The 27,647-nt window shown below is 42.7% G+C and overlaps 1 protein-coding gene across 1 annotated transcript; it reads left to right on the top strand.

The window, feature by feature from the left end:
• Positions 1 to 1,068: 1,068 nt before the first annotated feature.
• LOC308153107 (polycystin-1-like protein 2) lies at positions 1,069 to 27,471 on the top strand (the record flags this gene model as incomplete). Its single annotated transcript, XM_080526202.1, has 39 exons — positions 1,069 to 1,393; positions 5,976 to 6,134; positions 6,444 to 6,632; positions 7,289 to 7,399; positions 7,748 to 7,895; positions 9,791 to 10,020; positions 10,102 to 10,509; positions 10,636 to 10,719; positions 11,267 to 11,379; positions 12,553 to 12,730; positions 12,916 to 13,058; positions 13,207 to 13,386; positions 13,585 to 13,722; positions 13,835 to 13,978; positions 14,078 to 14,202; positions 14,325 to 14,448; positions 14,636 to 14,764; positions 14,966 to 15,191; positions 15,313 to 15,503; positions 15,611 to 15,841; positions 15,977 to 16,078; positions 16,293 to 16,471; positions 16,595 to 16,741; positions 18,065 to 18,264; positions 18,367 to 18,602; positions 19,521 to 19,743; positions 19,940 to 20,415; positions 20,503 to 20,599; positions 21,219 to 21,359; positions 21,453 to 21,638; positions 21,713 to 22,046; positions 22,147 to 22,280; positions 22,367 to 22,494; positions 23,204 to 23,364; positions 23,492 to 23,702; positions 23,844 to 23,945; positions 24,036 to 24,167; positions 24,434 to 24,577; positions 27,403 to 27,471. 39 exons carry the CDS (start codon positions 1,069 to 1,071, stop codon positions 27,469 to 27,471), a joined length of 6,978 nt encoding a protein of 2,325 aa, XP_080382328.1.
• Positions 27,472 to 27,647: the final 176 nt, after the last annotated feature.

Genomic DNA, 27,647 nt, shown 5'->3' with positions numbered 1-27,647 from the left:
AATTACAGAACATGATTGCTTATCGGTTATCTAAATTATAATTGGGTGTAAACCACCATCATACACAGATAAGAAAAGTTATATTTGAACACAAGATAAGCTTAGGAGATAATTTGCGATCAATAATATGTTCATATTCTAAGCAATTCTCTCTAAGCACAAAGTATTTGTCAAACATTTTTATAAGCTAAAGCTTTATTCTACAGACCCCTTAAAGTTGATCAAATATGTTCTAAATTAATCAATAGTCCTGTCAGATATATCTAGCCTACTATCTAGATTGTCTGTAATCTGTTAGGAAATGGAGCATAAACTTTGGACTTGAAACGCCACCATTGTAATTTATTTGCCTTTATTATTACAATGATAGTTTATTGACCTTACTGTGGGCTGTAAGATTATGGCTTTACAGAGAGTAATTCCTGTCAGTGATTAACAGCTAGGATCCCACTGAAACCAAAATTCTGAAGTATTTGTCAAACAATAAGAAATAAATATCCTGATTGAACCACACTAGTGTAACGGAGGTGGTTCTTCCAGAGATCTGAAGACTCTAGGCTTTAACTCTGTGGACAAAACAGTCTTGTTGCATGCAGTAGTCTCAACCACTGTGCAGCAGATCCTTCCAAGCTGTTTTTAACTATACAACACAAAAGCATCTCTGTTTGTTGACATGATGTCGTCAAGGCAAAAAGTTGTCTCAATGTCTGGATTGCCTTAATTGATCGGTTCATGCCAAAACACGTGAAGCTTATCTCTCACTGCAGACTGTGGAGCGCTACAAGGATAATGGCAGCTTCAGAGGTAGAGGGAGGCCTGGGCTATTGACACAGGGGACTGATGTCCTTATTACAGCTTATTCACAATAGGCCTGTCCTTCTCTTCTGTTTGTTTTTGTATGAGAATAATGCATCAATTTGAGACCTCACAAAGACAAGAAGCCAGGCGATAAGTCTATTGTTGGGGCCCAAACAGAGAGGCTGATGAGCCAGAGGTCTGACGTCAGTCCCCTTTAAAGAGAGACTGGATCCATGCCGACGGTAACACTGCACAGATGAGGAGATGAAGATGGACAGCACCGCTCTCTCCCTGGCGATCGTGACAGCTTTCCTACTGACGTGGCCGTCTTGCGCTCTTGAGGATGAAACGGAGGCTCTGTCCTGCCCAGAGTACCAGGAGAGCTTTGACGGCTCCTGTTATGAGTTTGTGGGCCGCCAGCGTTCCTTCCTGGGGGCGCAGGGTTGGTGTGAGCGCGGCGGTGGACACCTGGCCTTCATCCTGAATGATGAAACCCAGCAGTTCCTCCAGAAGCACCTGGAGCTGGAGCGAGACTGGTGGCTAGGACTGGCACCTGCCTCCCCGAACCTAACACTGGACTCTGCTGCAGCCGAAGGTAAGGGGCCAGCCAGGGAACTGACATTAACAGATGACTTGGAAATGAGAAATTAAATGAATGACTGATAGGATCACACTGTGTCGTTGGTGATTGATTATAATATCAAGACCTTTTTTTCGCTGGTGTTTGCAGACTATATATAAAGTGCTGAAACACATTAATTTTGTGAAGGTTTTGAGACAGGTTTTAGGATGAAACACTCATTATGAGATGCTTTGAAACCTGACATGGTGTACTGTTACCTCAATAACTCAAGAGTTGTGGAACACCTCTCAGATAGCCAGAACTCTAATCTACAGGTGTTTGAGCATGCATGCAATTGTATTTTGAAGCACTCCATGTGCATAATTATTCCCTCTGAGGTTTCCAACCACTGTTAAGGATATGTTGATAAACTATCAATAGTCCCTGCTCTATTAGGGTGTTTTGATACACTCCTCATCAGGAGTGCCTACTCATTAAAATATAGGAAAGAAACAGTGTGAAACGTGTGAAGTTGCTGCAAACAGTCCTCGCATTCCAAGTTGCTCCACTCAAGACTTGAATCCAACTACGCCACCGAAAAGCTACCAATTCCATGTGTGTGTGCATAGTTGCATTGATCAAGTGTTATACAGGAACTATCAGTGAAACCAAGTACCTACCAGTTATGTATGAAATCAAACATATGTTATGTTGTTCCCACATATTTAAAACACACCTTTTTCAGGCAGGTTAGTCTGTTTAACACACCTCTAATCAGGTTTGTTGAAATACTCCTCATTGGAAATAAAGGCAAAATAAAATGCCTCTTTTGATTGTCTCTTTTTTTTTAATGCTTTTTCCTCTCTGTTGTGTAGGGCAAGTTCTACTACCCTACATATTCTTTTTATTAGATTTATTAAAGATCCACTAATGAAGTTTAATTGATAATTGTTTACCTCCATATTTGTTGAGAGTTGAATGTATGGTTATCAAATCCTCTTATATTGTTTCATGGCAAGATAAGCTTATTATCTAATTATATAATTGGCATTGAGAGGTATGCCCATCAATAAGACAATTTCTGGGCATTATTTCAGACTATTTAAGGAACTCCTTTTGCCTCAAATAATGTAACTTTAAGACGCTACAAAGGTATGCTAGGCTAGCAAACGTGGGTAGTGTTACAACAACTGAAACATAATTCCAGGGAAAATAATAACACTTCAGCAATGTCCATAACATATAGCTTGCATAGTTTGCATATAAATATAATAATATATTATAGCATAGCAAAATAAAAAAAGTTGATGGTGCTTGGCAGAAGGCGTTGTTGTTCTCGAAACATCACTTCTGCTCAGAGCCAATCAAAATGTGACCTCTCACAGCCGCTAGTAGCCAGCGTCCAAGTGAGATTGCCCAATCTGAAATACACCTGACTTGAAAAGGAGTTATTTTGATCCCCCTTGAAATCTAGGAAAACTCAAATCTGTATGAATTGTTCCCTGCACAATATGTTAGTTCACAAAGTCCTATAGTCAAATAAAATAAAATAAAATGTTATTTGTATAGCGCATTTCTTACAAGATGCAACTCAATGCGCTTCACATACTGACAGAGCCGCAAGCAGGCAAAAGTAAAAAACCTGTACACTACTGTATGTAGCCAGGAAAATTCCCTTGCAGCCCTCTACACATAGAGCGACTACTAACAAGTTTGCCTACCAGCACCCAGCGGTGAACCCCCACCCCCCCCCCCGGGGAGCCCCCGCCTCCCCACACACCCAGCCCGCCCCACCACCAGCACAACCGGCCCAGCCAAGCAAGCACAGACCATAAAGGCCCCGCACAAGGACGGCCAAGCAGGTGCCCCGGCGGCGGAATAGACCAGGCACACAGGCAACGGGAGGCCCAAGGACCACCGGCGCATAGCAAGCAAGCAAGGGCGAAAAACCTGTACACCATGTATCCAGGAAAAGTTCCTTGCATATTATCGGCGTACACACTGTCCATAAATGTAGTGTTATATCTGCATCGTTCTGCAACCAGCATGGGCACAGGTCCTGCCAAAAGAGAATCTCAAGCGTAGTTATGATGCAACAACACAATAAAGATGACAGCAATACAACCTGGTGGTGGTCCAGATACATCCTGGCACCGGTTCTGGTACTGCTCTAGGTGCTACTGGGAGCTGACAGTGCCTCATCAGCACCCAGGTCCTTTTTCCTGTCAACACAAGATCTCAAAGCACGAGTATGGTGTAATAGCATAGTGACCCTAGTTCTATAATGTCCAATGTCTCCCTTAGTAACAAAAGGCGACATTGAATAAGTAGGTTTTAAGGTCTTGCTTAAAAATTTCCAGAGTTTTAGACAACCTCAGGCCCTCAGGTAGGGTGTTCCACAATCTAGGAGCATATATGCTAAAAGCTGATCCTCCAAATCTCTTAGTCCTAGCCTCTGGTACTATTAGAAGTTCCGTGCCACTAGACCTTAAGGGTCTAGCTGGTGTGTATCTTATGAGCTTGTCCACCATGTATTTGGGCGCGTCGCAATGGAGTGGTTTCTGTGAGAAGCATACAGTCTAGTTTTCTATCACAAATGAGCTCATTTATGACAAATGTTTTTTTGGTCGATAGGGACCTGATATTCAAAATTGCCATGGAGATGTCACTTTGACACTGGGACTGACTCAAGGGAATACTTAATGAAATGGGTACTAAGTTTCTCATATTTGCGCCATGTATTACCTTATTTGTGGTGGTGGGAGTCCGGTGGGAGACAATAGTCTGGATGGCATGTTTGATGTTAGAGGAATGGATCGGACTCACCCCACATCAGTCTCGTCTGGGCACCGGCCAGGTCCAGGGCTGGACAGCTAGGTCCATGGACATGGACAGCAGGTGGGCACCATACCTGTTTGGATGAAACCTATCTCTCGCAAACAGATCTCTACGGTTAAAGAAAGTGGTGAAATTGTCTATAAATGGGATTTGCATTTGTCATCTTTCCAAAAATCTAAATATTTGTCTTATAAACAGGTTCCAGTACTACTCCTCTATATTGAAGTTCCAGGTTTTACAATTTACTTTGCCTGGCAACTATGGCACACCATCAATGGCGTTCTCTCTTCTCTCCAGAATACGTCCCACAGGCTCCTGTAAACAAAGCACACATGGTAAATCATGTGTTGTAAAAATCTTGTATTGTTTTTTTTTGAGTAGTTGCCTGACAAATAAATGAGGTTCAAGCCCTATCACTGCAGATTGTTATACTATTATTTTAAGCTATATTTCTTTCTTCTGCAAAAATCACTGTGGATGCTTTCTCTTTCATCATTCATTTTATCATTGACTGTTCAGTTACATGATATGTGACAAGGTACTTACACAAGGTATTTTATTACATGGATTACACAGCCTGCCAAAACTGTACCAACACAGCCTGCCAAAACATACAATTACAAACCCAGTTTTAGTGTTTGAATGCATGCTGCTTTTAAGTGCCCTGAAAAACGAAATGTTTTTTCACAGCACTATCTTGCACACTACTGAATTACTGACCATTTTGGGTGTTTTGTTTCACTGTAATGGTGTGTTCCATCACATTCACTGTATCATAACACTTGATTTTATGATTGGGTTCACATAAAAAAAAAAAAAAAAAATGGTTTCAAAACGCAATATGCATGTCTTCTATCACGACGACTGGCATTGGTATCAGAGTTAAATATTGTTCTACTGGGCACATCTTGAGAGGAAGGACTGTGGCACATTTAGATTATCTCTGGATATAGAATCTGGTATTGAATTGGGGTTTTCAAGGTTGTGGGCCTGATGACAATGTCCCAAGTCAGCTTGCCTTATACTGGGAGATTTGTGTTTTGTTCACGTCCGATCATTGCTAACAGCCAGTGATCACATTTGGATATCTCCTTTTAGCAGCACTCGCCTGAGGAGAAAGGCTGTCCAGTCCCTTGATTTAGGGTCCTTGTAATACCCTACACAAAGGACCAATCTTTATCACCTATTCACCATCTGGTCCTGTAATGGCTTTGTTTCTCTTGTGTTATGTCCCTAATTCTGCTATTGAGGTGATTTGTTTGCCTCTGACATCCGTCATGAAGACACAACTACCTGTCATAAAAAACGACCCCGGGGCGCTTAGGTGGCGTAGCGGGTTAAACGTCGACCATGTAACCGCAGGGTCCCCGGTTCGAATCCGGCCGGGGACATATCCTGCATGTCATCCCACCTCTCTCTCTCACCCATCCTTCCTGTCTAAATCTTCACTGCATCTGTCAAATAAAAAAGAAAAATATGAGTGGGACTGCCCCACTCAGAAAAAATAACTTAAAAAGAAAAATCTATTCTCAACTAAACACATGACAGGTTGAACAGAAGTGAACAGAACGGGTTCAGGTAACATTAAGGTAGGTAGGTAGGTAGCAGTGGGGATTACTCACTCACTTTGGCTTGACTAGTGAGTGTGTGTTTTGATTTCAACAATATTGACATTTATTTACATTTTTCATATTTAAAGTCAGAACATTTGTTCGGTTGCCGACTTGTTCCCGCTTTCACCAGCTGCTGTCACATTTGGTATGTGTGACGTCCTCAGGTCCTCTCTCCTGGCTCGATGGCTCTGATGTCAGCTACTCCAACTGGCTGGAGGACCCGGCTCCTGGGGCCGGCTGTGGCCACATCCTGAGGAAGTCTGCGTTCCAGTGGGAGGCCACAGACAACTGTAGCCAGGAGCTGCACTTCATCTGCCAGTTTGGTTTGTATTTGCTGTGTGTGTGTGTGTGTGTGTGTGTGTGTGTGTGTGTGCGTGCATGTGTGTGTGCGTGTGTGTGTGTGTGTGAGTGTGTGTGTGTGTGTGTGTGTGTGTGTGTGTGTGTGTGTGTGCGCACGTGCGTGTGTGCGTGTCTGTGTGTCTGTGCCTGTGTGTGTGTGTATCTACTTATGTGACAGAGACCGAGATAAAGAAGCAGGTAGATAAATGTGCATGCTTATTTGTTCTCTCTGAAATTATTAACCTAAACTATTCAAAAGAAAAGGCTGTTTTCTTTCTTCTTCTTTTTTTCAGAGTCTGAGCGTTCCATTGCCTGTGCAGACCACAATGCCACACTGCAGTGCGGTTCCGGTCAAGTGATAGAGGTGGATGACAGCTTCTACGGTCGTAAGACGGTTCACTACTGCCAGTCACATCCTGCTTCCTCACCCACATCCACTCAGGAGGAGTGTAGCTGGATTGATGTGGTCGATGCAGTCAGAGGTATGGGGTGAAGTGTCATACGCAACTATACATGTATTCGATTGACTGCAATGATTTGTTCAGTACTGTGGAGATATTAAACATGCTACATTTAGATATTATGAACGTTATCATAACAATATTATGAGCGACTTGAGAATTGCCGGCATGCGGACCGTTTCACCAGACCGTGTCACAAATTCATATTTAGCGTTAGGGTTATCATTAGGGCCCATTCATGTTAATGGACTTGTTTTTTTGGATCCTCTAACAATATGCAGCAGATTGCAGGTCTACGTGCACACCGATATTATGACTTAACAACCATTCCTGGACCTTGGAGTCAGGTCCATTCCTGGATCCATTCTCGGATTTGCTGTGTGAATTGTTCTTCCTCCAGTTTGGATTTAAATATAATTTCTGTATAACAGAAGCTTTAAGCAAGAGGTTTAATACCAGTTGTAGACTGTCTACAATGAATGATACATTCAGAGAAAGAATACTTCAATCTATGATGATGATGATGAAGATGATGGCTTTGTTGTATTTGTTAATATCTAATAATTGTAGCACTTGTGCCAAATGTTGCCAAAATAAATACCTTTGCTGTGGTTTGATAGACCGTTTTTAAATGTTTTTAAATGTTCCATCTCCATTGAACTCTACGTCATTTGCAGAACACTGCCATGGACTGCAGGCGTGCCACGCCACTGCAGATGTGTCCTCCTTTGGTGAACCCTGCCCAGGACTGGGAAGCTACCTCTCTGTGGAGTACCACTGCAAAGACGGTCAGACCACTCTACCCCCGTCTATCTCACTGTCTCTTTCTCTATCTATTTTACCATGATAATCTCAAGGGCAAGGTGCAGGCCAAGTACAGTACAGTATATCCCCATAACATATAGTACACTGGCATGATGCCACTCCTCTGTGGTTGTTTTACCAACGTGTTTGTACTAAATGTCTATCTGCATGCGTCAAAGTAACCTCTCTACCTCTTATCAGTTAGACTATACATCTTCAGTGTCCACCGCAATGTCAAACATGACACTGTACAATCAGCATAACACAGACTGGAAATTATGATGTCATGCACATCAGCACGAACAATCACAACTGTTGTCTGCGATCCACAGGTCTCCGCTTACTATTGGACAGGGTGGCCGCTGTCTTTGATGATGTACCCATCACAGTGAAGTGGCTGCTCCATCCATTCCAGGGTAATCTCACCTGCACCCTGAGTGCTGGAGATGGGCACACCATCGACCCCTACAGTCCTGAGGAGTGAGTAGCAGCTCGTCTGACAATCAGATAGGGGCCTAATTCACTAGTTTAATATTAGATGATAGTTGTTTATTACCGTACCAACCATCTACAGTGCTCTGTGTAAGTAATGGGACAGTGAAGCATTTTTTCTTATTTTGCCTCTACACTCCAAAAGCTGGTATTTGAAATCAGTAATGACTGTGTGGTTAACGTAGAGATTCTCAGCTTGTATTTGATCCCCGGCTGAGTCATACCCTGACCCTGCTTGGCACTCAGCATTAAGGGTTTGATTGGGGGTAAGACCCTGCAACATACCAGCGTCATGTCCAGGGGTTGTACTTGTACATCAAGCCGCCTCACGCTACGGAGACAGGAGATAGGCTCCTGCCCCCTACGGGCCATTAGGCTCAAGAACCATCAGTTCTCAAGGCTTACTTACTGACTTACTTACTTACTATGGATAGCTGCCACTAGAGCTAGCTAACTTGCTAAGTTGACTTAATTGATGATGTAACTGCTGATGGCAGAAGCATGTAAGAATGTATTCTGAAGTGTACAGAAACATCTTGTCTGCTCAAGTACAAGCAAATGCCTCAAACAACATTGGCTTCATCACTCATATCGAAAACTGCATTTCAGCAATAAAAACCTGGCTCACACACAACTTCCTCAAACTGAACAGTGAAAAGACCGAAGTCATCCTCATCGGCACCAAATCCACCCTCAATAAAACCGGACCCATCACACTCACCATCGATGACACCACTATCACCCCCTCCCCCCTGGCTCGCAACCTCGGCTTCATCCTGGACCCCACCCTCTCATTTGATCCCCACGTCAGCTCCATCATCAAGACCTCCTACTTCCACCTCCGCAATATAGCAAAAATCAGACACTGCCTCTCCCCGTCCGCTGCTGAATCCCTCATCCACGCCTTCATCTCCTCCCGCCTTGACTACTGCAACTCCCTACTCACCGGCATCACCTCCCGCTCCCTCCATAGACTCCAGATGGTCCAAAACTCTGCTGCACGCCTCCTTTCAAACACCCGCTCCCGTGACCACATCACTCCTGTCCTCCACTCTCTCCACTGGCTCCCCATCAAAGAACGCATCCAATTTAAAATCCTCATCCTCACATACAAAGCCCTCCATAGCCTGGCCCCCCCTTACCTGACTGACCTCCTTCTCCCCCACCGCCCTACCCGTACCCTCCGATCCTCATCCATTGTTCCCCTCACTGTCCCACCCTCAAAACTCAAAGGCTTCGGTCACCGTGCCTTTTCACGAGCTGCACCCCGCCTTTGGAACTCTCTCCCCCAACCACTTAGAGACTCACCCTCACTTCTCACTTTTAAATCCCACCTCAAAACCTACCTGTTCTCCCATGCCTACAGCCTCCCCTACCCCTAGCCATCTCCCCCATCCGGGCGCCCCCGCCCCCCCCCCCCCCTTGACACCCTTACAACCTCCCCTACCCCTACCCACCTCCCCTGTCCCCCCCTCCCCGTTCGCTGATTCTGTGTTTCATGTTACTTGTTGTTTTTGTGTTTCCCATATCCCCTATACTGTCAGCGTCTTTGAGCCTCGGAAAAGCGCTATATACATTTAATGAATTATTATTATTATTATAAAGGAAGACAATAAACCAGAACTTACTGCCAGAGCAACTAGGGACGTTTTTCAGGGCCAACAAGTGTAAAGTTATTGACTGGCCAAGTCAATCTTCAGATTTAGCATCACCAAAGAAGAGACCCAGTGTCTGGTGGAGTCAATGGGTCGCATTTATTATTAGCCTCATAGTAATTGTTTGATTTCAAATCCAAACATTTGGAGTGTATAGCCAAAAGAAGAAAAATAGCTTAATTGTCCCATTACGCATGGCACTATATTTTGTATTTTGTCCTCTCACAGGGTGGACAGCAATGTGGTGCACAAATACACCCACCCAGGTGTCTTCATGGTTGGGGTGGAGTGTACCACCAGTGAGTGGCATGTGACAGCTCAGAAAAGCATCACCATTCAGGAGCCCATCGGGGAATTTGGTTTAATCAGGTGCTATAGCATGAACCAGTCAGCAGAGGGCACTAGCTGCAAGGCTCTCTACAGCAGCCCATTCCAAATCCAGGTTGAAGTAGAAGCAGGTAGGTGAAACCAACATGGCAAAAATCCAGAAAAAAATGTAGTTAGAGTTAGGAGTTACTTTGCTACTTTGCTGTCTACAGGTACAAATGTGACCTACACCATCCAGAGAGGTGAGACTTTGATGGCCAATTCATCGGTGGTCAGAGGAATCGTCCCCCACAACATCACCATAGGTCCAGAGATGGGGAAGCAGCTTGGTCCTGGCTGCCACCAGCTGACCCTGCATGCTTCTAACAGGATCAGCGCCCTGGGAGTGTCCACAGAGCTGCAGGTTTGCCTGGTGGAGCCTGTTGAGGGTCTACAGGCCTCACTGATGGTGGAGGAGGGCGTGTGTCCAGACTCTGACCTCTACATCAGTGTCTGTCTGGACCAGGGAGCCCCAGTGCAGCTCTTCTTCCAGGTGTCTGGAGACAATGACAGCTTCTCAGAGACTAGAGACCTGCTAGACAACAGCCTGCAGGTTTATAATATCTCAACCACAGTCCAAGGTGCACATCCTGTTTCATATATCAGTTTCATCCAACAAATTATAATCAGTAAGAAAAAAAAAACTGAAACACTGAAAACAGATGTTAAAATATGTTGTTGTTGTTGTTGTTGTTGTTTTTTTACAGGAGCTTTAAAAGTGAATGTAAGAGCTTGGAATATCTTCTCAGACATGGATGTGGACGCTTATATGTGGAACACCACAGTCTGCGGTGACTCAGACCATCACCACGGAAACACAGTATGTCACAAACATTATCTACAGATGGCGATCATTTGTGCTTTATGAATTAGATTGCATTGATATCATTTGTTTATAATTGGATGACCACAAAACATTTTGTCGCTCATGTCTGTTATCCATCCCATTTTGTTTTTATCATCAGACAGAGGGACGTGTTTCGAGAGCTTATGATTTGAAAATCACTGCGAATCCAGACACTATTGTTGACAACACTCAGAGCGTCATGCTTGGTATAACTGGCTTGGAAGGACTATCTAGTGGAAAATGGAGCAGCTTTGAATGGGAGTGCAGTAAGTACTAATGGTTCTTAAAGGTTGTACCCCTTTAGGCTATGATACAAACAAGACTGTAATGTAGTATCCATTTGTTTCAGGCAGTTGCAGTTTCAATATGTTGCTGTAATGTACCACAATATTTCACTCGTTTAAAGGTCATAGAATGTTGAATGTTAAATGGACCTTACAGCGTAGGCTTATGATGTTTTCAAACCATTTTAACCCCACTTATTCCAACAGAGAAGGATTGTAAATGCAAAGAGAAATCAGCAGACAAGACCCACGTGATTAAAAAAGACTGTCTTCCAAACCCATTTGAGTTTTTGGAATATACTTTTACTTTAAAGTGGAAGGTGGGCCACACATGGGTTGACAGGATGTCAGCATCCCGATGCGTCACCGTTATTCCAAAAGAATTCAACGACGTCAGCATTAGGTAAAGGACCACTTTCTTATTCATAGTGCATCCTTGAAAAATGTTGAAGTGACAAAAAATGATTTAAGAATTTTAGGGGGTTAATGGTGAATGATGCTATATCATTCTATGATAACCAGGTATGGCTAGGTTTGAATTGATGCCCATGGTTATTAAAAGTCAAGTTATCCGCCTGATTGAGTCCCAATTCAGCAGTTGATTCAAATTTTACAAGATCTCCTGTATAAACAAAGCTAACTTTTATTCTTTCAGTTGCTCTAATTGTAACACAGTGGACACAAATAGTGATGTAAAGCTAAAACTGGAATGCAATCCGAACTGCCCAAAAGTGGTTTGGCATATTGAGGACCCAGACCCTTCAAAGGTAGGCCTGAAGCTCCTTTATAATGCATGTTGCAGACAGGCATATTTATGATTTCCATTACGTGTTACTACAGTAAGTGCTTTTTTAGGGCCTTAGTTAATTTATTAATTAACCTCTGTTGCCCTCGGTCTGATCGTTGTCACATGTGCCATACAAATAAGACAAAGAAGCATGAACAACTTAACTGTATTATTTGCTGAATGTCAAGTTGGATAGTATGATAGTATGAGTCATACTGCATGAGCCTACTGTAAGTGTCCTATGATTACATACTTAAGAATGTTGAGCTTTTTTCTTTTAGGACTCCCTTACAAATTGCTACATCAAGACTGGGAAAAAGCCACTAATAGAGAAACAAGATGGCACTGAATATACAGTGTCAAAAGAGCATCTAAAACAAGCCTTGGCTAAGGCTCAGAATCTCAGTGTAATAGTTTATGGTGGGTACCTGTAATCTAAGGCCAAACATATGTTGTGTTTCTTGAACTTGACATCAAAGCTATTAGCATTATGCATTGACTGAAAGTCTGGAATCTGGAAGTCCATACGATTCATGAAGACATTCAGATTTTTCTAATTATTTTAGGTTATGTCTGTTTGATTACAGTATATTTGGCAGTTTGAAGGTATGCATGACTCATTCATGGATGTTTTTGGTAGATTCATAGAAGTGGTTTCTTTTTTTTAGGTGAGACAAAGTCTGGCTTTGCTAAGTACACCATTCAGATACCAGGTCCTGCACCGGCTGCTGCCACGACAACTATCCCACCTGCCACTCACGGCCCCCCTTCCTGCAGCATATCCCCCTTGGCAGGCACCGTTCTGGATGCTTTCAATATCGCCTGCACAACAACAACCCTCTGCTCCACTGGCATCTGCCGATACTGTTTTAAAACTAATACAGGTACTACCATATGTATGTATGTATTCTATTTCTAGTGTGTTTTTCAAGTTTGCTTTACATAATATGCATACATTTATTGAGATATAATATTCACTTACCCACAGTCAATCTATGATAAAAAAGAAATGTTGTATTGATTTTTGGTTTCCTCATTAATCAAAGATTCATTCTCCATAATCTTTCAGGCAAACATCTGCGCTGCAGTTCTACCAATGAGGTAAAGTCCATCTACCTCCCTCTAGGGGAGAGCAGCAGCAACTACAGTTTGTCTGTGGTGGCCACTGTAATACATGGGATCACTGAGACGAGCACTACAATCACAACTCAGGTTTGTCATTCCAGTCATCAAGCATATCAGTTAAAAATAATGATTTCACCTAGGAAATCTGTCTGGCCTTTCTTCTCCATTGAGTTGACATCCACGAGACTACTCCACATCAAGAGGAACAGGAGCTTTTGAATTGTTGTCTCTCCAGGTGAGAAAAGCCGAGTCTGGTTCCTCAGTGCAGGATCTCCAGTCTGTGGTTACGGACACTGTGGCTCAACTAGAACAGCAAGGGTTGCTCTCTGGGGAAACACTGGGGCAGATGTTCCAATCTGTGTCCGACATGCTGAACCAGGACTCCAACGCGACGGAAAAGGGTGCCAGGACAAAGGTGGGAGGCAGTATGGGACACATAAGGGTCACACATAATCTGGGACACACATCATCTGTTGGGATAGATCTTACAAATCGAATGTTTGTAAGCTTATTTCTGATTGACGTTTTTTCCACACAGAATCATACAATTTATATGCAGAAGATCCAGGTTAAGAGCTCCAATAATTGTTGTCCAACGGTGTCTCCCTTTAAGCTACGAGAACAGATGCTGACCAGAATAACGACAGTTCTGCAGAATGCCCCCAGCAACTCAACTCAGGAAGTGCAGGTGACGGCCACAGCAGTGGTAGGACTCACCCAGATGAGTGATGAGCTCAGTCCCTCTGCTCAGGTAAAATTAGATAGACATAGCCCCCCTGTGAGTACACACAAAAGACATATCACTGAAAATATTACTAAGAATAAAATAACATGATTCCTTTTTGTCTGTGGTCCACCTCTAGGTGGAAGCTAGCTCCCTGGTTGCAGACCTCAGCTCCTCCCTCCTCTCCATGAACATCAGTCAGGATGGTGGAGATGAGGAGGTGGTCAATGCAGCGACACCTATCGTGGAGGCAGCCAGTAATATACTGGATTTCTCCTCAAATGTAAGCGCACATTACTTCACTATCAAGTCATATCATCCAGTTTGATATTAGAACGTTGACGTATCTGTCCTCCTTACTAAGCCGTTTCTCTTTTTGTAGAAAAAGATCTCTGATTTTCTTCTTCATGGAATTGGCGATGTGCAGAGCGCACTGTTGAATGGAAAAAAGGTTAATAAAGGGCCAGCCATTCTCAGCACCGCTAAGATCGGCATTTATGTCAACAGGTAAGAGGAGTATAGGCAGAGGGTACAATAGAGGGACCTGTAGTGTATAACATGTTAAAGGCTGTGTTAATGTATACCTGAAAGGATGCCTCAATCGTGAGTGATAATTTGCCCTATCTTAGACTGTCTCCAGAAACTATTCAGATGAATTCCATAAGCATCCCAAAAAGCCCCTCCTCCTCCAGCTTTACCCTCCCTCTGCTTGGTGCGGATATCCTTTCTCCAGAGGAGCCAGTTGATGTTCGGGTAAGCATGCATGCATGTGAGTGTGTATGTGTGCATGCAAGTGAAAGTGAGTATACGCAGCAGTTGTTAGCATGTTACTGCTGAGCAGGACTTGCATTGTGTTCATTTGTCATAATGGTTGATTTTGGTGTCATGTATGGTTTAAACCCTCTCCTGTCTCATAGATGATTGATCTCTCTTGTTCCAGATGATGAGTTTTGAGAATAACCCGTACTCTTGGAGTGAAGGGAATATCAGTGGCACCTTGGGCTCTGTCTCCCTCACCAGAGAAAATGGCTCAGTCATCCCCATAGAGAACCTGTCAGAGGAGATTGAGGTTTGTATAGTATGCGGTGCCCCCATTCTACAGTTGTCCTGATGATACACTCTGATATTACAGGCATGGTACTGCAGATCCTGGACTAGATTTCAGTGGTGGCTTTTCTGCTGAGAGCACATCAAACTATAAACATACAGGATGTACTGTACATTCAGAAACAGATGCATAGGGTAAATGAATCTCCTCGCTGGTTCATAGATCCTCTTACCAAGGCCTGATGGTGGGCAGGAGAACAGCACAATCCTGGACCTTGGGAATTACAGCACACTGGTCATTGATGTCCCTTCACCGGACGCAACACTGGTACTTAAGGTGGACCCCTCAGAAGACATATCGTTTATACTGTTCCTAGGGTATAAGGACTACCCCAATGATAAGCAATACATAGCCAAGACTCAAATGCCTCACCAGGGCAACACACAAGGTGATATATCTCCTAAATGTACTAATGAATGGTGAAGCATTACGTTAATTATTTCACATGAAACATGTACTATGTGTCTGTATATTAATATATGTACAAATGTGTGTATTTTTTGGTACAGAGGAGAGATACACCTGGATACTGAGTCCCAAAGACAGGGCAGCAAACGTCGGGGTGCACTACCTGGTGGTGAGACCCATTGTAGAGCCAGGGATTAAATCAGTCAATGCCACTGTGTCTGTTACCTCCATTGCCGCCCAGTGCAAATATTGGAATGAAACCAAATCCACCTGGAGTGAAGATGGCTGCAGGGTGAGTGTACTATAACAATTACTATAACAAGTACTATCATTTGACAAGCAACACGTTTCCCTGAACAGTCCAACCATAATGCTATAAACCAACTATTGTCTCCTTAGGTTGGTCCTTTCACAACACCCTTCGTCACCCAGTGCCTATGTAATCACTTGACCTCATTCGGGAGCTCTTTCTTCGTTATGCCCAACCTTGTGGATGTGTCCCGCACAGCGGAGCTCTTTTCCACCTTTGCCAATAACCCTGTGGTGGTGTGCTTTGTGGGTGCCATCTTCGTTGCTTATCTCCTGGTGGTCGTGTGGGCACGCAGAAAAGACATCCAGGATGCAGTCAAGGTCTGCCTCAAATGAATGCTACTGCCATTAGGGACTGTTATGTATACAGTGCTTACTAGATGTGCCATTTTGTGAATAGATTAACGCGTTTGGCTTGGATGTGTGTGATTTAATTCGAAGTGTTACTTCTTTTAGCTGAAGGTGACAATGCTCGAGGACAATGATCCCTTTGCTGAGTATCGTTATATGCTGAATATCAGCACCGGGCATCGGCGTGGTGCTTCCACCTCCTCTCAGGTCAGTGCAACCAGTTCCCAGACAAGAGTGCTGTATGATGGGACAATATCCTCTCGTAGAATTAGCCCCTAATTGCTCCAGGGGCGCCGACTATGGCTGACCCTGTGCCTAGAGCGAGTAATACCAAATTACAACAATTGATTGACAAGTTGATTGCATAGCAAATAAAACCGTTTAAACATTATATTATACTATTATATTGTGGCTACTGCAGGTGACAGTGACTCTGCTGGGCACGGAGGGCGAGAGTGAGCCCCACCACCTCATAGACCCTGACAGGCCCGTGTTTGAGAGGGGCGGGGTGGACATGTTCCTGCTGACCACACCCTTCTCCCTGGGAGAGCTGCAGAGCATCAGACTCTGGCACGATAACTCAGGGGGACACCCTGCCTGGTAAGTAAGGGGCAGGGGAATCCATTGCTGATGGTGTCTTCCATTATTGTCACTATACCTATCTTACTAGGATCACAGCAATGATGTCTATGAGATGTGGATGATAGCAGTGTTTTCATGCAGGTATATAAACAAAGTGATGGTGCAGGATATAGAGACAGGACAGAAATGGCACTTCCTGTGCAACTCATGGCTGGCTATCGATATGGGCGATTGCACTCTTGATCAAGTTTTCCCTGTTGCCACGGATATGGATTTGAAGAGGTTCAGGTGAGATGGGACATAAATGCATCTTGATATGATGTATTTATCAAGATATGAAAACATAGAAGAAATGTGGGATTCCACAGGGTTCTGTGCTAGGCCCTAAACTGTTTATACTGCTTATAAATGATATCTGTAAAGCGTTTAAATTGTTAGAAATGTGTTTTATTTTCTGATGACACTCATTTAGATTGCTCTGGGAAAAGTTTGGAATGGCTTCCGAATACAGTGAAAAGGGAACTGAAAGTCTTAAAGAAATTGTTTGATATTAACAAGTTATTATTGAGTTTAAGCAATAAACCGATTTGGTAATCGGCAAATCAATAATCAAGTAAAAATTTAAAAGTGTCTGAAAAAAACATTCTGGGCGTGATAATTGATCATAAATTATGTTGGAATCAAACATTAATAATGTAAAAAGCTAAAATGTCTAAAACCCATCTTATGTAAAACTAAAGATATTTTGATTCAGAACTTACTATACTGTATTATTCTCTCAACACTAATCCAATTTTCATGCTACAGAAGAGAGATATAAGAATTGTAAATTGATCAGATTATTATGAACCACCCAACACACTTTTTATTAACTTGCATGTATTAACATTTTGTGATTTAGTTGATCTTAAAACTGCACAGATAATGTACAAAGCACAACATAATTTACTTCCAAACTGTATTCAGGGGTTGTTTGAAACTAGAGAGAGCCAGTATGAACTTAGGGGAAGAGGTATGTTTAAAAAAAGGAAAAAGATAAAATCTGTTAAAGGGCTTAACATGTGGAATAGTTGTGACAACAAATTAAGAATGTGTAGTTCATTCTGCAATTTCTTTCCTTTTTTTCTCTTTTTTTTTATATGATGAAAAATAGTAGTGGAAGTGGAATAGTAGAAGTATGATCAATATTGTGTATGAAACGTTTGGAACTTTTGTTTTTGTTTTCTTTATGTTTTTGTTTTTGTGAATATATGAGAGAGTATGAAAAAACAAAACATGAAAAATATTTGTTTTGTTTTCCATTTCATTTAATGCCTTATTTTCTATGTACATACCTGTTGGAAGAAAAGAAAAAAGGACAGAAATAAACCACTACTACTACTACTACTACTACTACTACTACTACTACTACTACTACTACTACTACTACTACTACTACTACTACTACTACTACTACTACTACTACTACTACTACTACTACTACTACTACTACTACTACTACTACTACTAGTACTACTACTACTACTACTACTACTACTACTACTACTACTACTACTACTACTACTATGTCTGTCATGGTAACTGCAACTTCATATGCTGTACATTTTTCAGTAATCTGTTCTTCATGAAGACAGCAAAGGACTTTCGTGATAGCCACATCTGGTTCTCTGTGATCAGTCGTCCCCCAAGTAGCACCTTTACATGTGTACAGCGAGTGTCCTGCTGTTTCTCTCTGCTGCTCTGCACCATGCTCACCAGCATCATGTTCTGGGGTATTCCTACCGACCCCTCTGAGCAGACTATGGACCTGGGTAAGAAAGTCTAAACAATTAATACTGTTTCGAGACAACAACAAAAAATGTGTGAGCTAACCTTTTCTCTCTCCCTCTTCCTTTATCTCTCTCACTCGGAAGGTCATATTGAGTTCACCTGGCAACAGGTTCTGATTGGAGTTCAAAGTTCATTCATCATGTTTCCAGTTAATCTCCTCATTGTGAGTATATTCAGAAACACTCGTCCTCGAGAGAAGAAGCCTGGGAAGCCCAAGGCAGAGGCATCCAAGCAGGGGAAGACTGGCCGTGTGTCTCCCTCTCAGCCACCCTCCCCACAGAGGGACCACAAGGAGATCACACCAGACACTGTCATCAAGGTACTTTCATGTTTGGGTAACCCATCAGAATCAGAATTCTTTTTATTGCCAAATATTTTCGCACATACAGGAAATTGACTTGATGAGGTTGGTGCATAGGACATAAAAAACAACAATATATAAGCAAAATTAGTTTTTTTTTAAATGGCAAGAGGGGCAATAGAGCTATAATTATGTCGGCGGTAAATTAGAGTAATGTAAAACTAATGGCTGCGCAAGGTTTTGGTCTTGATAGGATGGAAGTCTTTGGAAGAGGTGGTGACCGGGGTGGGAAGGATCAGCCAAGATCTTTCCTGCTCTCCTACTGGTCCTGGATTGGAACAGGTCCAGGACAGATGGCAGGTTGTAGCCGATGACCTTCTCGGTTGACCGAATAATCCGCTGTGTAGTCTGCCTCTGTCCTTGGTAGTGGAGGCAGCGAACCAGATGTTGATAGATGAGCTGAGGATGGACTCTGATGGACTCAGAGTGCAATCATCCAATCCACCAAGCAACTCAAAACGAGAGTGAATACCAACAGAAGAATATTGCAGGGGATTTTGGCAAACATTTTTGGGACACTACCCACACGTTTAGCTGTGTTACTCATTCCACGAATGCATGATTCTTACAAGTTTTACCTCGTTGTAAAGGTGACTAATCAGGCTTTCCAACAATATAAAATACAATACCAATTGGTATTATTAAAGGGGAGGAAGAATCGACTGAAATAACGTTTCCAAACTTTTTTTGAGGAGTTTATTTATTTTAATCCTGTTATTTTACCAACTGCTAAGACAACAATATAGTAAGATAGATATTTGCCCCCCCAAATCATGTTCAGTGTAGTGTGAAACAGCAATAACGAGTTGTTACAAACCCTTTATAACAAGTCTGTCGGAATGTTAAATTATAACGTTTGTTATGTATTCATCACAGGACATAAAGAGAATTGCCCAGTCACTCTCCAAGGCCATGAAAAGCCCCATCCCACGTCTGGAATTGGAGTTGGGGCCTGGAAGAAAGACAGACATCAACACTCTGCTCTCTCTTGTGGAGGACATTATCAGGCAGCAGAACAGGGCTGGCGGGGGGTTTTACACAGACACCTCCAAGAGAGAGGGATCTCTCATCCTCTCACTGGGGGCAGTCAATCTGCAGGGTAAATTTCTACTCCGAATCCCACATCCTGCAGATGATAATACTACTATCAGGGTAGATTAGCATTCTGACCTGAATGTGAAGCCAAGCTAAACCAGAGGTGTTTCTTTGTGCTTCTTGATGTTGTGGCTTCACTGGATAAGAGGTTGATGTATTATCAGGCCTATTAACAGGTCAGTTGATTGCTGTGTTGCCAGAGAACAGCCTGTGTGGGAGTCCAGAGAAGACTGGGGACGGGGACCAGAAACGGAGCACCAACAGCCAGTATTTGTACCGGCAGCTACGCCACGTTGAAAAGGAGTTGAGTCTACTGGGACCCTCTCGCTTCCCCGACCCAGACAGTTACCGGCGGGCCGTGCAGCAGGTGCAGGGCATGAAGGGTTTGTTGGAGTCCCACCTCTCCTCCTCCAGCCTGGGAGGGGATCAGCTGGCTCACAGCCCCAGCCCAGCAGAGAGTATTGACGGGGACAGCAGTAAGAAAGGGTGCTGTCAGGGAGGGCTCCCCTGGTGGTTTGTGTTTGTGGGCTGGATACTGGTGATAGCGACCAGCAGTGTGTCAGGATACTTCACCATGATGTATGGGCTGACCTATGGGAAGGACCGCTCTGTGAGCTGGCTCATCTCCATGGTGGTGTCCTTCTTTGAGAGTCTCCTCATCACTCAGCCTCTGAAGGTGAGACACATCAGATTGCTTGGTACAATATGACATAATACTTCATGTATATAATATTTACTAATGATTGTGGATCGTTTATCACAGGTGCTTGGTTTTGCGGCATTTTTTGCTCTTGTTCTGAAGAAAGTTGATCAGGAGGAATATGGAGAGCCGCAGCTGGAGGGGGCTCTCAGGAACCCAGGTACCAGTCTATATCTCCTTATCTGAACCCCAGAGAACCCAGGTACCAGTCTATAGCTCCTTATCTGAACCCCAGAGAACCCAGGTACCAGTCTATATCTCCTTATCTTAACCCCAGAGAACCCAGGTACCAGTCTATATCTCCTTATCTTAACCCCAGAGAACCCAGGTACCAGTCTATATCTCCTTATCTTAACCCCAGAGAACCCAGGTACCAGTCTATATCTCCTTATCTTAACCCCAGAGAAAGCCCCAGGTACCAGTCTATATCTCCTTATCTCCTTATCCCCAGAGAAAGCCCTAAAGCAGCACTTCCATGGCAATTGCAGTGCAATTGTGTTTACTGGTGCAACAGAAGAATCAGAAACCGAATCAGGATGATTTTATTTGGCCAAGTACTGTATATTTGCACATACAGGAAATTGGTGAGGTTGGTGCATAGGACATAAAAACAACAAGACAAGTAAAAAATTATGTTTAAAATAGCAAGAAATAATAACAATAATTAATGTAGGATGTGTGAGGCTAAGAGGCCAGAGGCAATGGGGTTAGAGGCTGTGAAGTGGGTATGGGGCATGTACACTAGCAACAGGTAGGAAATGCATTTATTCTACCCATAGATGATCCTGATGCTGTGCGAGCAGCCAGGAGAGATAGCACATGCAGCTTCTACCAGCCCCCTCCTCCCACCGACATTGAGAGGATGAGGAACAATATGATCAAAGAGCAGAAGGTCTTTGCCCTCATCAAGGAGATTTTCAGTAAGAGGGACCACTTCTGAATGAATTCCCCACACAAGTCCACCACAATGTTCACATTAGTGCAGGAATCTAAGGCATGTGTTCTTGTTGCAGCCTACATGGGGTTCATGTGGATGTTGCTCCTGGTGGCATACGGCCAGCGGGACCCTAACGCTTACTTCCTGACTCTGCACATTGAGCAGAGCTTCAGCAAAGGGATCTCAGACAGCATGAGTCACAAAGACGTGTTCACCTGGGCCAACACCTCTCTACTCAGCAACCTCTTTGGAGACTACCCAGGTAGAATTCTCTACATTTCATGGAGAAACATAAAACTCCTTTGCCAGCTTTAATACCATTATTTTCTGTTATAGGATTCATCACAGATGGTAACTCCAAGCTGGTGGGTAATGCCCGTCTTCGCCAGGTGAGGGTGCAGAAGAACTCCTGCCAAACCGCCCGCTCCATGCGACAATCTGTTGGCCGAGACTGTCATGCTCCATATTCATGGGATATAGAGGACATGGGCTCCTATGGGCCAGGTTGGAACCGTTCTGTGGATGAGAACGCCTCCTGGTTCCTTCGCAGTCCTTGGCGGTACCAAACCCAGGCCCGACTCAGATCCTGCCCCATCTGGGGCTGCGTAGCCCTCTATAGGGGAGGGGGGTTTGTGGTGGACCTAGGCCCAGACTCACAGAATGCTAGCAGGTAAACAACTGTAGAAAAATGATCCAAAAACGATTATTCAATTCAGTTGTACATATTGGATTATTTAACCGAGTGTTTTCTGCTTTTTTTGTGAGTCCAGGACCCTTCAGTACCTGTTTGACAACACATGGCTTGACATGTACACCCGGGCAGTTTTTGTAGAGTTCACTGTGTACAATGCCAATGTCAACCTCTTCTGCATCGTTACCCTCATGCTGGAGACCACAGCTGTAGGTAAGACATCTGCTATGAAGCACTATGAGAGCAGCACAGTGAATTTAAAAACACACATTTATCTGCACTTCTAATCATTCTCCCAGGAGCGTTCCAGTTCCGCAGCGAGCTGCCGAGTGTTCGCCTGTACCAGTCCACTGGTGGCCTGCACATCTTTGTCATGACCTCTGAGATCATTTATTTCCTCTTCGTCTTCTATTACATGTTTGTTCAGGTAAGCCTGTCTGGAGACTTCACATCTTCCTGTGTTCATTATGCTTATACTTCTTGAATGACCTTCTTAACTATAGCTTAGCTTACTGTTATAATCAATCAATCAATCAATCAATCAAACTTTATTTATATAGCACAAGGACATGGATTGAATGCAACTCCAAGTGCTGAACATAAAAACAATAGTAAATAAACTACAATACAATAAAACAAGAGGTAGGAGATAATAGAATACTGTAAATACAACACAATAAAACCAGGAACAAAACAAGAAATAGGAGATAAGATAAAAAGTAAATGTGCAAGTTAACATAGACACTAGATAAAAGCCAGGCTAAAAAGGTGTGTTTTAAGTTTTCTTTTTAAAATATCCACACTCTCTGCCACCCTCAAGTCCTCTGGCAAGCTGTTCCAAAGTCTGGGGCCATAGTGGCTAAAAGTGGCCACCATCCGGACCCTTGGAACAACCAAGAGACCACTACCAGAGGACCTGAGGGATCGAAGGGGTACATAATATCAGAGTGCCAGAGAGGCCAACACACTTATGTAGTCTGTCTATAACAATATTGTGGTCGACTGTATCGAAATCTGATAGAGTTTTTTGTTGTCCAAGTTTGTTCTAAGATCGTTCACAACCTTTACCAAGGCCGTTTCACAATGGCGTCTCCCCAGGCCATGAAGTTCCTCCTCAGTCTGACTCTTCCCATCAGGGCAAGCTGATGAAGCAGCAGAAGTGGGCGTATTTCAAGAGCAAGCTACACCTGCTAGAACTGGCCATCATTATCTTGAGCTGGAGCGCGCTGTCTGTCTTCATCAAGAGGACTCTGCTGGGGAACCGGGACATGGCATACTACCAGAACCACAAAGACCAGTGAGTGAAGTGAACACACTTTTGAGAATCATTGGTAGAAAAAAAATATGTATTTAATCCTATTTTTATACAGAAATCAAGGCTCTATTTTCCAGAGTGAAATCCAGTTTCTTTGCTCTCGGTTTAGGTTTGCCAGTTTTCATGAGACTGCCGAAGCTGATGCAGTGCTGGGGTATCTGATTGCCTTCCTGGTGCTGCTGGCTACAGTCAAATGGTGGCACCTGCTGAGGCTCAACCCCAAGCTGCACATGATCACAGCCACACTGCAGCGGGCCTGGACGGACATATCAGGCTTCCTCGTGGTCATGACCATCATGTTTCTGGCCTACTCCATTGCTGTAAGGGTTTTCCTGGAACACCAATGTGGTGTCCTTTTCCAACTTCCTTTTCCAACTTCCTTTTCCATCTTGGGCATCGTCTTTCTGTTTTCATAGTACAGTATATGAGGCATCTTAAATCTGGTTATTTTCTGTCTCCAGTCGAATCTTATGTATGGCTGGAAGCTGTACTCATATAGGACTCTCCTGAATGCAGCTCAGACCATGGTCAGCTTGCAACTGGGCATCTTTAACTATGATGAGGTTAGTGAATTACAGTTACACTTTGACAACTTACAGTATGTGGTCATGATGGCATAACTTGATTGGTGGTTATTTTTCCTTCCAATCCAGGTTCTGAATTACAACCCCCTGCTTGGGGCATTGCTCATTGGCTCCTGCATTGTGTTCATGACCTTTGTGGTGCTGAACCTTTTCATCTCTGTCATCCTGGTGGCATTCAGTCAAGAGCAAAAGCACCACAAGGTACTCTATATGTTGATGATATCAGCTTTGTCATGGATAAAAGACAATCCTGTCAGCTGTAGGTTTTATATAGAATCAAAATCTGCAATGAAAGTATTTGTGTCACGTTCTAATGCTTTGGTCTGCATATCGGGATCTAATGTAATGATCAGACTTTTCTTTCAAAACATGTGAATACATCACAAGTCAGAACATTTTGATTGGTTGCTGATATGTGGACCAAAAGACTAGAACGTGTCACATTTTGGCTGTTCTCTGTTCCACAGCCCTCAGAAGAGGAGGAGATTGTGGACCTGATGCTGATGAAGGTCTGCAGCTTGTTTGGAATCAAATGGAAGATAGAGGATAATAAAGAAAGCAACAGTCCCAAGGAGAATGGTACCGCTGCCACCAACAAAGGCCTCGCCACTGTATCATTAGGTGTAGATGGTTGATTCTAAATCTAAGTGTTTGATTCTAAATATATGTTGCGTAGGAGCTGATTCAGTTAAGTTGCTGTAATAGGCTTTAGCCTTGTAGCAAAACATCTTGTATCAAGATTTCTGCAATACTCATTGTCTCTGCTGGTAAATTAAATATATCATGCTTTTAATTGGAGCTACAGTATGAGTGCTTTTTGTGATCTTAAAGGCAAAGCTGTAGAGATGTTAGAGAAAATAACACCTCTATCTCCACCAATAACTGTGTCACTAGTACACTTGTAAAGTATGAAAATGTGCAAAATATGTGGCATTTGTCTTTTTGTGAATGATAGTGTAATATTTTTTGCTCTGAAAAAGAATAAAATGTTGAACCAAGTGTAGTATTGATTTATTTATTGTTTACTAGTAGTTTGTAGTAGGCCTAATAGTTATTTTAAATTGTTTATACATAATCCAATCTCAAAATGAGCATTGAATAAAATAAACAACCAAACTGTAACGGTTGGTGTTACCAAAAACGTACATTTGAGATAGGAATGTTTTAGTTTATAGCTAAAAGTATATTAACATTATATTCTAAACATACATCATTTCATATTTTGTATTGGTATTTGTTTTGGATATTCTGAAATGTTTTGTTCAAAGCTGTTGCTGAGATGGTTTACTCATTGCCCAAGATGATCAATATATATGTAGGGTTGAACATTACATTCTTCTGAAGTAAAATAAATGTATTCTATTAATTGCATTGTTGTCACCATGTGCTTTCTACATTTTCAAATGACATTCCAACCCTGTGGAAAAACTGCTTCAACCAGCGAGATGTTCTTGCCAGTGAATAAAAAAATAAAAATGGTTTACTGGTTCAAAAAATCAAAAAAAGAATAATAATACTTTGAGGAGGTATATTGGATGGAAAAATTATAAATAAAATGTACTTTTTGGAAATATACTGAAATACAAATGAGTGGATGATTCAGGGGTGATCGCAAATGGATTGCGAATGCATTGCCTATTGTTTTCTTTGTGACAACTGTACCCGCTGCTTCCAGGATTTGGACTACTCTTCTGACTAACTGTCTCACTGCCAGGTCAGAAATCTTGCGAGGAGCTCCTGTGTGTGGTCGGTTGATGGTTGAGTGATGTTCCTTCCATGTTCACATGGCCCCTATGATGCCATTACTATGGTGCTCAACCAGTGCCATTACTATGGTGTTCAACAATCTTGTTGCCACGGTCTTGGGAGAGCCATTTCATCATGAGATGTTTCTTGCAGGAAAGCTTTGTGACAAAAAAAATGTTTTACTTGCATTCAGAGGTGGGAAACCCTGTTTCAAAGTCTGGAAGTACTTACCCACCAACATGCATTAACCCAGCTGATTCTAATTAGCACAGGCAGGAGAATTCTAGTGGCATAAGCTTGTTTGTAAGCTTTATTGAGTTACAGTTTTTCTCAATTGCTAAAACACATTTCACAAAACTTCCCTCCATTTTCCCAAAACTCTAAACACAACACACTTTTCTAAAGCTACATAAGCAAAACCACACCTTCTCTCTTCAAAACTCAAACTTTCACACCAAAACAGCTGCTCAAAGCCTGCAAAAATGTAAACACTATATGCATCATTACAGACTACAACAAAACAACTGAAAACACAATGTTCAGTGTGTGAGAATGTTCTTTTTTTTCACAACTGCCAAAGCACATGTTTAGAAACCTTACAGTATCTGTTCTCAGAATATATCACTGTAGAGTATTGGGCATTCATAGATTTGTGTGTTTCATATGAACAGTATGTAAATCTACAGAAAATACAGTATGTACACTACGGTACATGTGGGAATACGGTACATGTGGGAAAACTAGGGTTAGGGTTAGGTGCTAGGGTGACTTGGTACATGCTGGCATGTCTAACCCTAACCCTAACCTTAACCCTAACCCTAACCCTAACCCTACCCCTAATCCTAACCCTAACCTTAACCCTAGCACCCTAGCACCTAACCCTAACCCTAGTTTTCCCACATCTCTACAATACTGTACTGTATCACAACTCAATGCAAACACTACAGAGGATCCATTACACACAACAATACTCACTGAAAACAATGTTCAGGGTGTGATGTTTATTTATTTATTTATGGAACTATACCACATACACGGTACATGTATTCCCACATGTACCGTAACATGTACACTACTGTACTGTATCACAACTCAATGCAAACACTACTGAGGATCCATTACACACAACAATACTCACTGAAAACAATGTTCAGGGTGTGATGTTTTTTTTATTTATTTATGGAACTATACCACACACACACACCACAATCATTTGCAACAAGTGTCTTAAATTTTGAGTCGTTATGTTTAATGAATGAAGCTAGGTGTGTTCATTGTGTTCAAATGTTGCTGACTGTGGCAAGCATTTTGCATCACATGAGCTTTAATTTGAGAATTTGAGCAGAGTTTTTTGCAACTTGTGTTTTAGCAAGACAAAATGTGTTTAGACTTATGATAAAAGGAGGATTGTGTTTTGTGAATTGTGTCTTCATGTGAAATGTGTTTATGGTTTTGGCAAATGGGAGCTAGTTTTATTAAATGTGTTTAGAGAACTGGTCATTTGGTTTAGAGAATTGGCTTTTGTGTTTTAGCAATTGGGAAAAACTGTAATACCAATGTCTGCTATACATTTCATGTGAATAGCTGCAATATGTTGAATAAAAACATTTGTTGAATACTTATTTCACCCACTGTATCACTCTTGTGGGGAGTGGACAGACCCAGTATCCACACCTCTGTCTCCAAACAGGCTGCAGAGTGCTTCATCAATGAGGAGGAAGAGGAGCGTCCAGAGGCTATTGACACAGCGATCGGCTGAGGTCCTTACTACAGCACATTCAACGTAGGCCTATAATCATTTGTGAACATGGACAATGCATCCATTGGGCCCTCACAAAGCCAGGCAGCCAGGCGGTCAGCCCTTTGTTGGAGTGGTTGGCAGAGAAGCAGACGTCACATCAGCCCCCTTTAAAGGTTGCCTGTAACACTGCACAG

Source organism: Nansenia antarctica (assembly GCF_963989245.1).
Source record: "Nansenia antarctica genome assembly, chromosome: 1".
In the NCBI taxonomy this organism is placed as follows: Eukaryota; Metazoa; Chordata; class Actinopteri; order Argentiniformes; family Microstomatidae; genus Nansenia; species Nansenia antarctica.
This window is presented reverse-complemented; position numbering and strand designations above follow the sequence as displayed.